The sequence below is a fragment of the Homalodisca vitripennis genome, chromosome 7, assembly GCF_021130785.1.
Source record: "Homalodisca vitripennis isolate AUS2020 chromosome 7, UT_GWSS_2.1, whole genome shotgun sequence".
Classification (NCBI taxonomy): Eukaryota; Metazoa; Arthropoda; class Insecta; order Hemiptera; family Cicadellidae; genus Homalodisca; species Homalodisca vitripennis.
This window is the reverse complement of record NC_060213.1, coordinates 88,623,000-88,639,653: the sequence shown is the minus strand read 5'-3', so window position 1 is coordinate 88,639,653 and position 16,654 is coordinate 88,623,000. Positions and strand designations below refer to the sequence as shown.

Sequence of the window (16,654 nt, the reverse complement as noted above, 5' to 3'; positions counted from 1 at the left end):
CCCCACGTTTACCTCAATCATTGAAGTTCAAATTAGTTGAAGTTCTAATCAGTAGAGTTTTCAAGTGTATTTTCCGTCCGAAAGTGATTTTTTTCAACAATTATATACACGTTTACAGTTTAATGACACCTAAAATCAACGTCGTAACTTAATTCTAAGCAGTCACTTTACGTCCCCACGACGAATTTTAACGAAGTGGTCGCTAATTTAAACTGTTCGTCGTGTTACGGTTCAGGTGACTTTGCGACGTCACGTGACCGCGCTGTATAGAAATACCGTGATTACACTACACTATCCGAAAGGCCGAGCCCAAAAGTATCGTTTGATACTTTATGATGAAAGGACAATTATATTTTTAACAACGGTCACTTCAATCAGTGAAATCAATCAATTTAATGTTTGTAGACAAGAGTAATGATAACTGTCCTTCTTTCTCCTGCTCCATGCTTTATTTTTTAATGTCTTAAAATTTCGGGGGGGGTCTGGACCCCCTGGACCCCCCCCTTCGCTACGCCACTGAACCTGAATGTGCCAGTTAAAATGTTTTATTTTTATGACTTCTTGGATAGTTCAGGAAAATTATAAATAATTTGATGATTAAAAACTATATTATTTAAAAATTGATCTTATAATATTATGTGGGAGTGGAAACAATATAAAAATGTGTATGGTGTATAGCCTAACTATTGACTTTGAAATTATTATAAAATGGTTAGTGGTGTTACTTGTCCAAAACATGTTACATTTTGTAATAATGCCAAAATTATCATTCTTCTCCCTGTGATTTATTTTGCTACAACTTTTTCTAGAAATTCTGAAGAATGGAATAACATAATCCTGTATCACTCAATTACTCATTGTTTATTAACACTTCTGCCATAATACAAATACCACTGAAAAGTTACCTCAGTAGCAAAATCCCTCAGATGATTACACTGTCAAAACATGGTTGCTTATAAAAAATTACACATAGTAGAAATATTACTGATAAATTATAAATTTATAATTAGATCATGTACACAACTTTCTTTACAACCATCCGATACACATCAGAAATTAATATTGAAAAAAAAAATTCAGCACCATACAACTGATTCCACTTAGCTGATCAGACACACGGTAACAAGATTATCTTCCCGCCACAGCAAACTGGTATTGAACCGCAACTCTGTGTATCAGTCGTTGTACCAGTCCAAGAACAGTAGCGTCAACGACATCACCAATAGAAAGAACAGCACGTAGAGACGCAGACCGGCATTGCTCTGTATTGCCTGTCGGATCTGCGTGTTGGCGTCCCGCAGATTCTCTGTAGTACCCACAACAGTGCCAAATATCCTCTCTATGTCCTTCTCTTGTTCCAGGACCTTCTCAGTGAACACCTCTTGTAGCTCAGCAATATGCACTACTTTGGTTTCTATTTGCCTCACCTGTAAAGAGAAATACAAGTGTCACTCATATATAAACTGGCTCCATGGCTGGTATCGTGAAACAGGCAACTAGCCAGATATTTAGAGTGTACAAAAGTTGTGTCTCTTATACAGAGTGGCACATACATGTATGTCAGTTTCCCCAGAAATTGGGATATTTTGTTTCGATAGGTTGGTAACAATGTTAAGTTGGCAGCAACACGGAATAATTACATAGTTGTCTGTTCCAGTGGCTAGTGTAAAGTGACGCTCTTTGCATCTGTTATTTGTTTGTTTTTTTTTTTAATGTTTACAACACAACAACGAGTTTACATCTTTCAGTTGTGGTGGAAGCATAATAAAAATACTGCTATAATAATCGAAGAATTTAGTGGTAAATATTCAGGTATCAATATACCCACTCGACAGTATATTCGCAAGTCAAATAAGAAATTTTAAAACACAGGAAGCATTATAAATGCCCCGAAGTGTGGTCGTCCATGATCAATTTGCAATGAAGAAAACCTGCATCTCTATGCACTCTCTATGCAACTCTTTGCTCAAGCTTTGATAGCCAGTTCTTATAAATCGATTCGTAAGGCATCTGCTGAACTAGTAATATCAAGAGGAAGCGTACAAAGAATGTTAAAGCAATTAAAATATAAGCCATACCGTCCATCTTTACTCCAAGCACTTCACGAGGACGATTCCGATAAGCGATTGGAATTTTGTGAGACAATAATTATCCATTCGGAGGCTGATCCAACTTTCTTGTGATCAATTTTGTGGTGTGATGAGGCATGTTTCAAACTAAATGGACGCGTTAATCAGCATAATTGTGTGTAATGGTCGGATGTAAATCCTCATAATGTAATCCAAGCAAAACTCAATGTGCCTGGTGTTATGGTATGGGAAGGTATTTCGAGTACTGCACTGATTGGTCCTTATTTTCTTCAAGGAAATGTTAACTCAGAAAGTTACTTACGGTTGCTGCAATAAGTAGTAGTTCCCGAGCTCAGAAATAATCCTGTTTTCAATATTCATTAGCTCATCTGGCAAAAAGATGGTGCCCCAGCACATTTCGGTAACCAAGTTTGAGATTTTTTAAATAACATTTTTAATTAATGGATTGGTCGCCGTTGTACAACTGATCGGCCTGCGGGCTCACCAGACCTGACCCCATGTGATTTTTCATTGGGAGTATTATAAAGGAGACTGTGTACGCTTCAAAACCGCAAAATCTAGACGAACTCAGACACCTAATTAGAAATATATTTGAACTTGTTAATAACGATAAACCTTTATTGCTAAAAATTTGTGATTCTATTCTGTCGTTGTATGAAGTGTCTGGAGCTAAGGTTACAAACGTGATAATGTACCCAATTATTATCAAGTTTATGCTGGATAAAAGTTTGCAATTCCATTGTTGGCGTTTCTAGAATATTATGAAGGTCCTAAATTTCATCACAAGTTACTTTCCTTTGGGAAAATGATCTTTCTTTTCACTGAAATTCAGTGACATACTTTTGGTACGTTTTATATAATCTCTAATTAATCTCTGTTCATTTGTCAAAAGCTATAGACATTTTCTACAGAGCAATGTCATACAATTTTTTAAAAACACTCAAATTTTTGTGTGCTGAAAAATTCCCATTGCCATAACCACGAAAACTTTATTAAGGATTTTTCTAACTAAAGCTACCAGGTGTGGAACACTCCTAAATATTGTAATACAATTAAATTAAATAATAAATATTACTTATAAGTACTTGCTGACTATGTAGTTAATTTACTCAATCACTACTCATTGTTTCTCTGTATTTGTATAAAAATATGTTATACATAGAAAAATCATTTATTTTGTGAATTTTTATTTTTTGACCATATAGTGAATGCCAAACAATTGTAAAATATTGTATTTTATTTTTAATATCATTTTTTCTTTCTTAAAACTTTTACTAGAGTTTTTAGGAACGCTATACTTCATTTTATCCTTACTAAAATCGTTCTGAATATTTTAAAACAAATCCATATATTTTTCAGCAATGACAAATATTATCTAGGTTTGTTGTCTGAATAAAATTGTGACATTTACAACCACAACTAGTAAAAACCACTAATATGTAAAAACTATTGTTCATCTATTGTAATTCAGTAAAAACTTAGAAGTATCCTTCTTCTTACCCCATTCCAGTACATAGCTATTTAGCCAAATAAATGGCTGTCATACTGGTTAACTGTAATATGCATGGAGGAGCCAATATAACAATACTGGTATCTCATTTTATTTGAAAGTGTTGGAAAACACCTCAGTTGAACTAAGATGTTAATTATTTATTTAGTATTCACATCAATTGTATACTGAAATGGGTTCAAAAATCATACCATTTCTCGTAAAGTTATTTCATATGACAGTACAATTCACTAATGATTTCTTTGTCTCCACTAACTGTTAGTAAAGAACTCTCTGTAATCCGGCGTCTTTACACAGGGAGACAAGTCACTACTTGTCACAGTCAATGACCACAGTACAAAGTAAAAACTTATCTGTCGTCATTTGGTTCATATGTTCTGTATTAGTGTAGTGATGATGAATGTATACGTATTTCTATTCACTTCCTAAATGTCTACATTGTATTAGTGTTAATTTTTTTCGTATAGTGCTATGTTCAGGAACATGTCTCCATAGTGTAAACAAAAACATAATATATTTTCGCTCTATATGTTCTAAAAAAATATTGATAGTTGCCTTCTACTTGAATTAGATTAAAGTAAGTTTTCAATTAAAATCAGTCTACTTCTGGTTACAGTTATTAATGTGTTTACCTCTTTATTTGGGTGTATTACACTAAATTTTACAATAAAGTAAATTTTAAAGATAAACGCATTATTATTATTATTGATTTTCCAGTAACCCAGAAATTTTTTGGTAATTCAGCGTTTTCTGTAATCCTATGCCGGGCTACTGAGACATTAAACATGTCTAATAATTTGATGCAATAATGACTAATATTTATTATAACAGAATTTAGTTAAACTGCCTAAAATATTTCATTTTGTCAAAAAACTTGAGTAAGCTTTTCTTTGAAAGTGATACTGTAATGAAATATTGATTATAATGTTCAATTGTTATCAAGAAAAATGTATCTCTCAGAAAGGGTAATTCGATAGGTCTAGTCTACTTCGGGAGATGACTGTTGGAATTGGTGGGGTTTGTTCCCTAGGTATCTTAGGTTCTTGTTAGCCCCAACAATGGTGTGCCACCCCCTGCCTGCTTTGACTGGAGAGGCTGGTTCAGAGCTGGCCTCCCCTTCTTCCAAGGGACACATGACTTTGAGATTAGTGCCCCAATTTTTCCTCATGGATCTTGATAGGAGGCGGCCCCTACCCTTACCCTTATCCATCCTGTTACTCCGGAAACAGCACTAAGGTCCTTATAGGACTAAGTGCAATATATAAGCTTCTTGTCCTAAGAGAACAAAAAAACACTAACTGGGTTTGGTGTTAATAGACATCACATAAACTGATAGATAAAATACACAAGATATCCTGGGGATTACAAATCAACACTATCGAAAAACTACTTAATCTCCTCACTTTATCCTATCTCTGGAATCTTGCAAACTTCTAACACAGAGTCGCTATTGGGTACCATCATCTTAACAGTGAGATGCCTTCAAAGATCCCTCATATCAGTTTCTTAGAAAATGAGAAGAATCATCATAACTACAACCCACTGCATCTCACTACACCAGGTCCAGACGAACCTTAAGACTTCCAAAAAGGACAACATACGCTGGGTAAGGTAACATTTACCTGGAACATCCACACCACTAGTTTGGGTGTTAAAGACGCTTGAGTAACACATGTAAAGTTGCATGGCTCTGTGTAGCCTAGTTGGCACAGTATTACACAAACACACATCAAAAAGCATTTAGGCTACATCACTCCACCAAGATAACATCAGGCTTCACCTTTACATTAGGAGAGATGAGCTACCAAAAACCAAGTTCGGAATCACTAATTTGATTGCTGGGGCACTTTAAAATTGTATGTGTCGGTTTTTCATACTTGCAACCCTATTTTCTTTTATCTTTACTTGTATTACATTATCTGAAACTAGCATATTACCTGTTGAAAAAGTAAGGGTCAATTTAATGTATCAATGCATCCCCATGTATAATGTACCCCTAAATCATATGAAATATGGGTTAAACTATTAACTGTAGCTGTTACTGAAGGGAAGGGCTCTAGCTAGCAATAAAATAATTAACAATAGTTCAATCCAGTCGCACTGTAGATATACCATACTGCATACAACTTACTGTGACATAACATAAGTTAATCAGAGTACACAGTTACAATATCAGTATAGAAGTATAGTCAATCAATATAAGTACGATTTTAACTTATTATCATGTTTGCCTGTTATACCATAACAAACTAACATGGTAATAAGATAAATACAGTGTTTGTATGATTTCAAAGAGAGGCTTGGATTTGTTTGAATTTTGTTTGTTATAATACACTATGCTTACGCCATTTCCAATCACATTGAATGTAGACTATTTCTGGATTGTTAAGGTCTTTTAATAAATCCTATAATCTCTTTAGTCGTTATTTTGTGTTTAGAATCTGTAGCGTTTTTAAAGCTACATTGTTGATTTTTTAATTAAAACTTAAATTAAATGAAAATTTTGGGAAAGAAATAGTGGGATTTAATTTTAATTAGATTGTGAGAAGTTAGGATAAAAACGAATATGTAATCCTTTGACAAGTTAGTGCCGGTAACTTTAGATTATTAGGAAGGCAGTTCACTGCCTTGAATTGATCAGAACTTGTCTAGTGTACTGCAGTTACGTCAGATCTGAGAGGGCTATTGTTTCTCGAGTTGGATACGGCTGGGCCAATGAGACAACACCGCTGATGTCCATCAGAGGGGGGTGCAAAGGGAACTATAAAAACTGCCAGCTCATAATTTTCGGCCTTATTTTGGGTAATTATCGTGAATTTAGTTGATATGACAGTGCGCACCGTGTTCCTAAATTTTTTTCCACGAGGGATTTTTGAGGTAAGGACTAAATTTATTGTACGTTATATTGAAATAGTCTTCCAGATCTGATATTAAATTAATTTTTTTGTCTTTTTATAGGAAAAATTAAATTCATAGAAACTAAAGAGCAATCTGCATAACTGATTCTTGATGAACAATAAAGCACAATAGAATCAAACAAGTTACATTTGGTTCAAACTTGCAAGAAAAGTGAATTAAAAGTAAACTTTATTAATAACTTTGATTGAATTTTGGAAATGTAGTAATTTATTAATATTTAATTTGAACTGTTTTATTGTGAATTATTAATTGGAAATTAATTGAACTCTAATTGTTTGAGAGAGTTATACCTGAATGGCAAAGACTTGAAAGTTAAGGTACAACTAGTGGAAAGAGAAGTTTGATTTTTTATTTTGAATTTTGAATAAACTTAGTTAGAAGAGAACATTTTAATTTTAGTTATTTCCAAGTGGTATTTGATTTTATTTGAAAACTTTATTGTTTTATTTCAGGAGAGAGCTCTGATTTTTAGTTCGATATATTTGACTGAAATTTATATTTCTTGCCAAAGGACCTTTTACTATTACTAAACGGTTCGTCAATTTTTTGGTGAAAATAGAGAGTGATGAAATTCTGAAACATAGAATTATTTAATTTGACATTTTAAATAAATCCATTATTTTTATTTAGAACTGTGAATTTTATTTTAGACAAACCAGATAGTATTTAATAGTTAAAAATTTAGTAATAAATTTTACTGAATATTCACTCGGAGCTTACGAAACAAAAAATATTTTATATTGTCTTGGATGTCTGATTTATAATTTTATTCATAACATTCTGGTATATTAATATCTACAATCCAAGTCGTTATAGAATCAAAGCATGGTTCTAAGTAAATTGTCAAAGATCAATACATTGGAGGAAATACAATGAGGCAGAAGAGAGCCCTTTGTGAGCCAAACTTATAAACCAGCTGTAAGGTGGTATTTTGCGAAGAATGTCTGTGAGTGCATCATGAGTTTATATACAGGGTACACTCAGACGATGTTTCAGGAAAATGGGACTTTGGAGATATATCCCACAAACAGACGATGTAGCTCTGGGACATTCTCATTTCTTATTCTAATCTAGTCACATAAGAAGTACTGAACTACCTTAAGGGTGTAATTACCTCATCAGTTAGACTGTTCAATTCGTTATACAGCTGTTCATTTTCACTCTCGAACATTTGTAGTTCTTCTGCTGTTAGTTCATCCTCTAGTGTTAGTGAACTGACAGAATTTGTTTCTACATTTAACTTACTCGGTGACCTCGTAATAGTCTCCTCACCTTCAGAGTCCTCATTTGAAAAACTATCCGAAACAGAATCATCACTACGCGATACCTTATTTAACACTTCAGATTCCAGTCTTGCCATTTTTTGCAATTCTAGATTTCTTTTCATCCTAATAGCTTTCTGTTCAGAATAAATTTTACAAACTGTTTTGAGATAAGAGTCTAACAAGTCAATAACAGCATCTTGATGCTCGATCAGCTGAGGATGGCCTTCATGAAAGGTTGCATCCCTTTTAAACTCTAAAATATGATGCGAACATGTTTTGATTATCCTTTGGGCCCCATTGTCAATTTTATCACGTTCGTAATCATTTATCTGGGGCAGAGTCGATAAGTGGTGAGAGAAATTTAAATAAGCTTTTCTATGCTCTAAAAGGAAATCCCTCAGTTTTGTAATTTGGTTTAACACTTCCTTGGCCTTACAGGTGAACTCTGAGTGCTTGGATTTGTGATTGTTAAGTATACGATGTTTGTCCAATTCGGGTACATTCACTCCAAGAGCTTTATTTCGAGTCCGTATTGTTTTCACACACGCTTTGAATAGAAGTGTGATGTCCATGGTTTGACTGAAAAACAAAACAAACAATAATTATAATAAAAAATATAATACTTAGACAACTGAAGTTATAGCTTTGTTAAGTAAATGAAAATAAAAATTATCTTTACTGTCCTATTGACCTAAACTGATATTTTTGCATCTACCTTAACGATACCATAATTCAAAAGAAACATTATTTGAAATGTTTATGATATAAATTACGTTTAATAATACATTTCTACTAAAAAAAAAAACCACCAGCTACACTTTATATTTCACAACAGAATTTTTTCAGCTTCAATTTAAGAAGCACACTTTATTGGATATATCACCTAGCAAGAGGAATTTTGTTCATACTGTACATATGTTTAACCCTATTACCACCAAAGGAGCGATTTAATCAGCTTTACAATTTATTCTGATCACTGCAATGGACTGATCTAATGGGTCATCAGATTTGACTCAAAAGTCCACCATGGGCTGATGTATCAGCTCAGATATTGAAACAAAAAAATGACACAATCCAATTACATCAGCTTTGCATATTTTTTATACACAATTGTATTTTTTTCTGATTAATTTAAATTCATACCAACCTACAGGTTAAAAAGTATTTAAAATAGCTGCATCGCGTAAAATTACAAAATTAAATACCTAACATTGATAGAACAAAAATATCAAAAATAGGCCATGCCACACCAGCTGCATGTTTACTCGACTGATCCAACGGTTAAAATAATATATGTAAATCATTTTCATAGCAACAATCGAGTTACAATAAACATTAACTCCTTCACTGCTGGTCTATACTGAGTGGCACCAAACATAGCATTCAGCCTTTGTGCCATAATGCGTCTGCCACAGTCAGCATGTTAAACAACTTATAAGTTACTTCAGCAAGGTAGCAACTGACTTATTGTTATAAACCATTTTTTAAATATTAAATCTAATTAAATTACATTAAAACATAAAACCAATATTTAATACATTTTATTGTTTTGTGAGGCCTTTCGATATCCAAGATATCGAAAGGCCTCACAAAACAATAAAATGTATTAAATATTGGTTTTATGTTTTTAATGTAATTTAACAGTGACCAATATAAGCTCCATCTACAGCATTAAATCTAATTGTTAACACCAACATATACTCTACATTATAAGATCCTAATTTAATGGTGTTATTGTGACCCAAAATTGTAAATTTATCTATGTATAAAAAGATTTATTTTCGTTCGCTATACCCTTTTTTTTCTTTTTATACGTATTCTTTTATTATGACTACTTCATCTTACACTTGTTAATATATTTTAATAGGACAACTAATTAATTATGTTAGCAAAAATAGATAGTTAACACATAGAAAATACAATATATAAACTTCTTTTAATTTAAAATTAAAATTAAAGATACAAATTTAGGTATTTTTACAATAACAACATTAAATTGTATAAGTCTTTAGGTTAATGTTTACAAGTTACAATTTGCATGTTTTGTTGATTTTTCAAATGGAATATACTTATGAAGTGAATAGTACTTCTAGCAATATTAGTTAAATAAAAGTGAGAAGAACTAAGATACAAAAAAAATCCCCCAAAAAGGGATAAAATCTTTCAATTTAGGGGAGTATCTAATGTATACGACTATAACATACACAACAATGTAATTTTAACCAAATATTTTACTAAACCATACTACCACCGTAACCATAACAGTACAAATATATTATTTATTTTATTACGGAAGATAAAATTACCTTAGCTAACTATCTCACTGTCATTCATATGTTCGAAACCTACCCTATCCTAGAGCCAACCGCCCTACTTGAATGCCAACTGTTGTAAGAGCTAATTGCCCTACTGAAGGGATTAATCCGTACCTCGTGGCTTTTACAGAACAACGTAGTTAAGTTATATAAGTATCAATGTTAGTCTTATGAGTGCTAATGACAATCTACCAAAGTCTTGTGTAAGATCTTGTGACACGTTACATACATTTTCTTAAAATAAAGGTTAAAATTCAAACACTTTATTACAGTAGACAATGACGTGTATTGTGTTGCAAAAGATAATTATCATTTTGACAAGCTCACCATCGTTTTCTTTATGCAAACATATAAAAATGTATATACACTCACCAATATTTACCCCCAGACCCAGTTTTTAACGTCAGTCAGCTAAATGGGCTGTCTTTCAATCAAATGCCAAAAACTCGCTGTTATAAAATACATGTAACACTAAACAGGGTTTTATATGAATTTACTGCCTTAAGCGTTGATTAATTCTCAACAGCAGTCTTAGCCTGTTGTTAAAGAACATTTAGCCATTTAGAACATTGTTGTTTCCCAATCATATACACTAGGTAGTGTGAACATGTGTAGTTGAAAGCCTTTTCACATGACTCTCTGGGTTTCAATTTTGCAATTATTCTGGAGTTACAGCATCAGCTTTTTCTGGAGTCTGAAAGCTCTCATGAAGTATGTGTCTGTACAAGCTCCCAAAGCACTATTCTGTAGAAGAGAGGTCAGTAAATTAAGCCCAATTATGTAATTATCAGCATTATGTAATTGAGCAATTCTCGATTGAGCCAGGCAGTCTTAGCCTGTTGTTAAAGAACATTTAGCCATGTAGAACATTGTTGTTTCCCAAACATACAGACTAGGTAGCGTCAACAGTTGTAGTTAAAAGCCTTTTCACATCACTCTCTGGGTTTCAATTTTGCAATGATTCTGGAGTCAAAGCATAACTTTTTCTGGAGTCTGAAAGCTCTCATGAAGTATGTGTCTGTACAAACTCCCCAAATCACTATTCTGTAAAAGAAATGTCAGTAAATTAAGCCAAATTATGTCGTTATCAACACTTGAGTCGGGCAGTATTTTGCTAAAGATCTCAAGACATAGGTGTCAGAGTATAATTTGGCACAAACAGAATCAATGTGACCTCAATAATCACTAAATAAATCTGAAGGACGAAGGGAAAAATTCACAACATTTGATTTTTCTAAATTGTTGTGTTTGTTGTTAGATTGGTATTTTTTAAATTTTGGACACAATTTTTGGGATTTAAGTTTGGAGGTCCAAATGTGACTTGGTCTTTATGCTGAAGCAGAGTGTGTCATCAGAATACTGTACAATTCACCCCTACTCTAATACAATATCATTGTCATTGACTGGACAGAATAGATCCCTCAGGACTCTATAACTGAGAAATGATCTCAACCACTTGCATTATTAATTTGCATAATACTGTATCTAGCAAAGGTAAATATTGTGTTTGATGAACGTACCAATAACATATAAAATCACTTTTCAAATATCTATAATGATGTTAACTTTAAATAGCAATGAATTTTATTACAGAATCTATTTAACAGTAGGCTACCACAAAATACATGTAAATTGTAGAGGACATAATCACAAATAAGCCTCCATCAGTACGGACTAAAGCAGCACCTTTGGTATTATACCACATTGCTGGCAACAAACGAAAAACATCTCTCAAGATAGTACCTATCGGCTAGGCTACCAGATAAAAATCCCGGAGGATATGACCACATATTTGGTCAGTATAATCATTTATGGCTCAGCACTCAGCCAAGGGCAACTCCATTCTTCTTTGTGAGTTCATTAGTGCATTCTTACATTCATATATTGCTTTTGAGTTAAAGGAGCAGGTGTCAAGCACATTTAATGCTGCCTGACTATCTGAAAGTATTAAAATTCTGCATCTTTAGACATCCTCAGAGTGAGCCTTCTAGCACATGTTTCAATTGTCATTACCTTTGCTTGGAAGACTGTGGCGTATTTCCCTAAGAGCTTTAATTTTGATCGGGGTCCATTTAGCCAACTCCAAACCCTGCCCTAGAGAGTAGGCATAAGCCATTAGTGTAAATCTTCAGAATACCTTTAGTAGGGTAGGCCACCTTTGACCTCCATTCATCTCTATTTTCTTAAGAAATGAGATATGGTTCTTCAAAGAAGTATTTGTTAACCATACATTCAGACATGTAGGTTATCATTTCAGTCTCAGACAATTTCTGCATTATTGCCATGTGTCCTTTTGAGGAGTTAGGCTTAATCACCTTTCTACTCAGCAGCTACATAAATGAGTTACTATTAATTGTGGTTCATGGTCTAATTTGATTTTTTAGTCAATAACATTATTAGTGTTTCAGCTAATTGTATATAGCCTAATCTATGAAGGTGTTTTGATATTCAATAATTGAGGTGCTTCTAATTTTAGTACTTCAGGTAATATTCGGAGGCCAATATTTTTGAAAACCTAACAAATGTGAAAATTACATGTCATTATGACGACCGGTTCTTGTTTTCTACCTCCCAAAAGGAAGCGATGTTAGTGAGGAGGCCACTCTGTCTCATCTACTACTTGTTATTACGCAATAATAAAAATCCCAGTAATAAAAATTGTTTAAAAAAAGTGACCTTCGGATAGTACCAAAGTGTCCTAATTTTTTTCTTTTCCTAGTTTGGATCAATGACTCAATGATCAATTAACTTGTTAGCCACTTTTTATGTTGAAGTCATTTTTTTATTTGAACAATAATTATTTTCATATTTAGATAACAAATTAGCACTTTTAATAGCTGCAGTACAATAAGTGACTACCACATCAGTCGAATTAATCAAATTATGATTAGATATGACCAAAAACCACTGAGTATAAAATTATTGTAATGATAGTATCTTACAATTAATTTTTGCCAACTTTTTTAGTGTATTTAATAACATTATTGTTTATAATTAATTTAAACAAATCAAAATGTTAACAAAAGTTTAAACATAATTAAAATTATGTATATTTTATACACTATTTATTCGTTTGTAGAAAGTTTGGTTTAATTTGTTTGCATTATATATACAAATTTATTATTATCAACACTGGTAATGAGATTCACTCTATGCAACCTATTGCACTTGTTTCCTGAAGAAAAAAAAGCAATATAAAATGGGGATGAAAATGACAAATAATGAATTTCAGAATATTCAAAGTGTAACTACTTTTCTTTTCAAGATCATAGGAAGTTATGGCTAGGTGAATTTCCAACATTTTTGTGTGGTGTCAAGTTGTGTTTCTTAACAATCAGTAACTTAATGATCAAAGGCATTCACGATCAGACTATCTAGAATTTGATTTTTTTAGTGATGGGTACTAACTCGAGGGATGTTTTTCGTCTGTCGCCATCGCCTTTGGTGCTGCCCCACACTGAAGGCCAGAGGTTCTTGTGTCAGGCTATCAAATTTTAATCTTAAAGGGTCTAAATTAGCAAAAACATCTTTTATTTATGTCATATAGCCTATCCCTGATTTCAGCATTATTGTTATTTTAATTATCCTAAGATGGCGTAACGGCTGACATCACCATCAACCAATACGACGTTGACTCACAATTGTGACAATAGCCTTTAACGCCCGTAGAACAATGAAATGTGAATCTGCACAAAAATAGTAGTTCCACTTTTAATCTTTAACTTTGTTATTTGAAATTTGCACCAGTTGAAACCTCATGTTGATTTGATCAGAAGCAATAAGTTAATAATGTGAAACCCGTCTTTTGCTATTCAGGTTGTTAAGCTCACAATTACCATTGAAAGTACTAGATTAAGTGTTACACTACATTATTTATTACATTTAATAATTACATATAATATGGTGTTTAATTAATCATTAAACATTACTTTTTTAGATATAAAAACACACTAAACAATTTCTATTACTCGGTAGTTTTATTAACCAGAAATATCAATGATACAAAAGGTAGCCCTCATTGTACTGCAGTCATTTAATTAGTTTCCACATTCAATTCTGTGGTATTAATTAAAGTTTACATAGGCCTAATAGGAATATTGTAAAGGTGAATTGTATCATTGCCTATAAACCAAACAAAAATACTCTCTTAACTAAGGTAGGCTCAAATGATCGTATTGAAATGAAATGAAATATGCCTTTATTTAAGAGGCGGAGTTAGGGCTATTTAGCCCTCTCTACCACTCAACCTCACATAATATACAGATATATGTACAGTGAATGATCTTAACTAATAACAAATTTTAAATTAAAATAAATGCTTAAAAATTAACCAAAATATATACATACTATTTAATAATTAAAAATAAAATTTATCAGCTTAATATGTAGAAAAATTCAAACAAAGTTAAATTAAAACTTAAATTAACAGATTACTGCTCATCAAACAAAATCAAATAACACAGTCAAAACAATAATATATAGCCTACTTATAAAATCCTGCCCTCAGGTCTTTTATTTGAAAGAAATACATTTAAATATGTACAATAAAATCCCAACAGCAGGTGTATTTATAAAGTTACAATTCTATTCTAAATCTATTTGTTTTTATTAAGCCTTAATTCTGAACTTACCAGTTTCCAATTAATAGTTACTTTTAAAGAAAGTAAATATGATGAACAAACGTTTTCATCAACTTGATAAATGATTGAATAACGTTTCTTATTTCTAAAACATAAGAATTTATAATACAATTTCCCTATTACGATAACCTCAAAATTGTAAAAATCATAACCTAAACTTCGTAATAATCATGGCAGAAACCATCTCCCTCACTCCAATAGCACAACAATAATCAGCTGTCTTCTGACAGCTCATCGTCTTGTTTTTTTTTTAGTGAAGAGAGGGCATAGTAGTAGTTGGTAAGTAAACTGCATTCATCAATCTAACCGGTGACACCGGTAGTCCATCTTGGTATATTCTTACGACAGTATTATACAAAATTATTCATGAAAAGCCGTATGAGCTGTTTCACTATATAATATAGAGAGTGTAAAAATGTCCCTGGTAAGTTTGGTTCACCATCTACCTAAAAGTCTACTTTTCGAATTAACTACTATTTTTAATCATATCAATGAGATGGCTCGCAGTCAGTAGGAAATCTTAAATTAGAGCATAGGTCGAATAGTACATTCAATTAAATATCTTTATTGGTAGAGTACAATGCCACAAATTCGAACTGAAAAGGAATACTCTTTGAAAAGATTAAGCTGGTTTAAAGTTTTTAAAACATTTACAACGTGGGTCCTGCCTGTTCTATGTGGTTTAATATTCTTATCTTGGCTCAAGTTGTGAAATTTAAACTTAGTAAATGAATACTGGACCTAAGAAATAGTTTTTAAGGTAGTTATTGACTCTTCACATCAAATTCTGTCAGATATCACCTGTAGAATGTCCAGTTTTAGAATGTCAGAGATCTTTTAGTGCTTGCTAGCATAGTGATGATGCCACTGGATGCATTGGAAGTTGTAGGGAGCCATCCAAGCCTCTATTGTGCCAAATATGTCGAGAGTTTGGAGTTTTGGTACTATATCCATTGTGGTTAGTGTACCATTTATGGCGCACATTGTCTCGAAGCACGCCAACCGTTGTGTCTCTGGCAGGTTTTTTGCATTAGTCACCTGTTGAACGTCTGGCCAGCATACTAATGAGCCATACATCATCATCGGTCTTATGACTCTAGTGTAGAACCAATATGACATGTTAGGTCTAAGCCCCCCATGTACATTCTATGCACGTCTCTCCATCACAAATGTAGTCTGAGATCGACTGTTTTCTTTATTCGAGATGAATGTTCCAGGTTAGTTTATCATCAAGTTTACCCTTAGATACTTGACCTCTCTGCTTACCTGTATCTGGCCCCCACATAGGACTGGTTGTGTTATTTCCAGCTTCCTCCTATTTGAAAATGGTATCATAACTTTCTTAGAAGAATTCATAGTAGTCCTTCTTCGTCACACCATCGCTCCACAATGGACAGTGCTCTCTGCATCAGTTCCAAGCACGTGACCATATGGTTACACCTAATGAGTATGACAACATCAACGGCATACACCTGAGCATACATGTCCTATTCATTCAAAGTCAAAAATAAGTCATCCCCAACTATGTTCCATATGTTGTGTGGCTAAGTGACAGTGCACCATTTTGTGGAAATCCAGTCGGCGTATTGACCTCTCGTGTGACTCCACACAGAGATGCCTGTACTCTTCTGCTTCTGAAGATGTTCTTTATCCATCTAACAACAGTTTTCTCAGTACCCCTGAATGTAAGCCTAGTCACTATAGAGTGAGTACTCGTGTTATCAAAAGCTCCTACTATATCCAGGTATACTGCTAAAACTATTTCCTTTTGTGCAATAGCTTGATGAATCTTCCCATCCAAACAATGTAGGGCTGTTTTTCACAAGATAAGCAGTAAAGATAAGTATCTTTCTGATAAGCATGTTGGTTTGAACGTAAGGGAAAATTGAGCAGAATTGTGTCCCTTAAATGCCTA

The 16,654-nt window shown here is 33.1% G+C and overlaps 1 protein-coding gene across 1 annotated transcript; it reads right to left on the bottom strand.

Moving 5' to 3' along the window:
- Positions 1-842: 842 nt before the first annotated feature.
- Positions 843-14,932, bottom strand: LOC124366042 (syntaxin-18-like). The gene is made up of 3 exons (XM_046822250.1): positions 14,731-14,932; positions 7,634-8,363; positions 843-1,427 (listed from the first exon to the last, which is right to left on the bottom strand). The coding sequence occupies exons 2-3, from the start codon at positions 8,354-8,356 to the stop codon at positions 1,176-1,178; spliced, it is 975 nt and encodes a 324-aa protein (XP_046678206.1). The 5' UTR covers positions 8,357-8,363; positions 14,731-14,932; the 3' UTR covers positions 843-1,175.
- Positions 14,933-16,654: the final 1,722 nt, after the last annotated feature.

What these genes read in the sequence shown, in the direction of transcription:
- LOC124366042 (XM_046822250.1), bottom strand. Translation starts at nt 8,356, where the DNA reads ATGGACATCACACTTCTATTCAAAGCGTGTGTGAAAACAATACGGACT. An exon ending in TGAACAGTCTAACTGATGAG is followed by an intron (nt 1,428 to 7,633) that starts GTAATTACACCC and finishes TTCTCTTTACAG; the next exon opens with GTGAGGCAAATAGAAACCAA.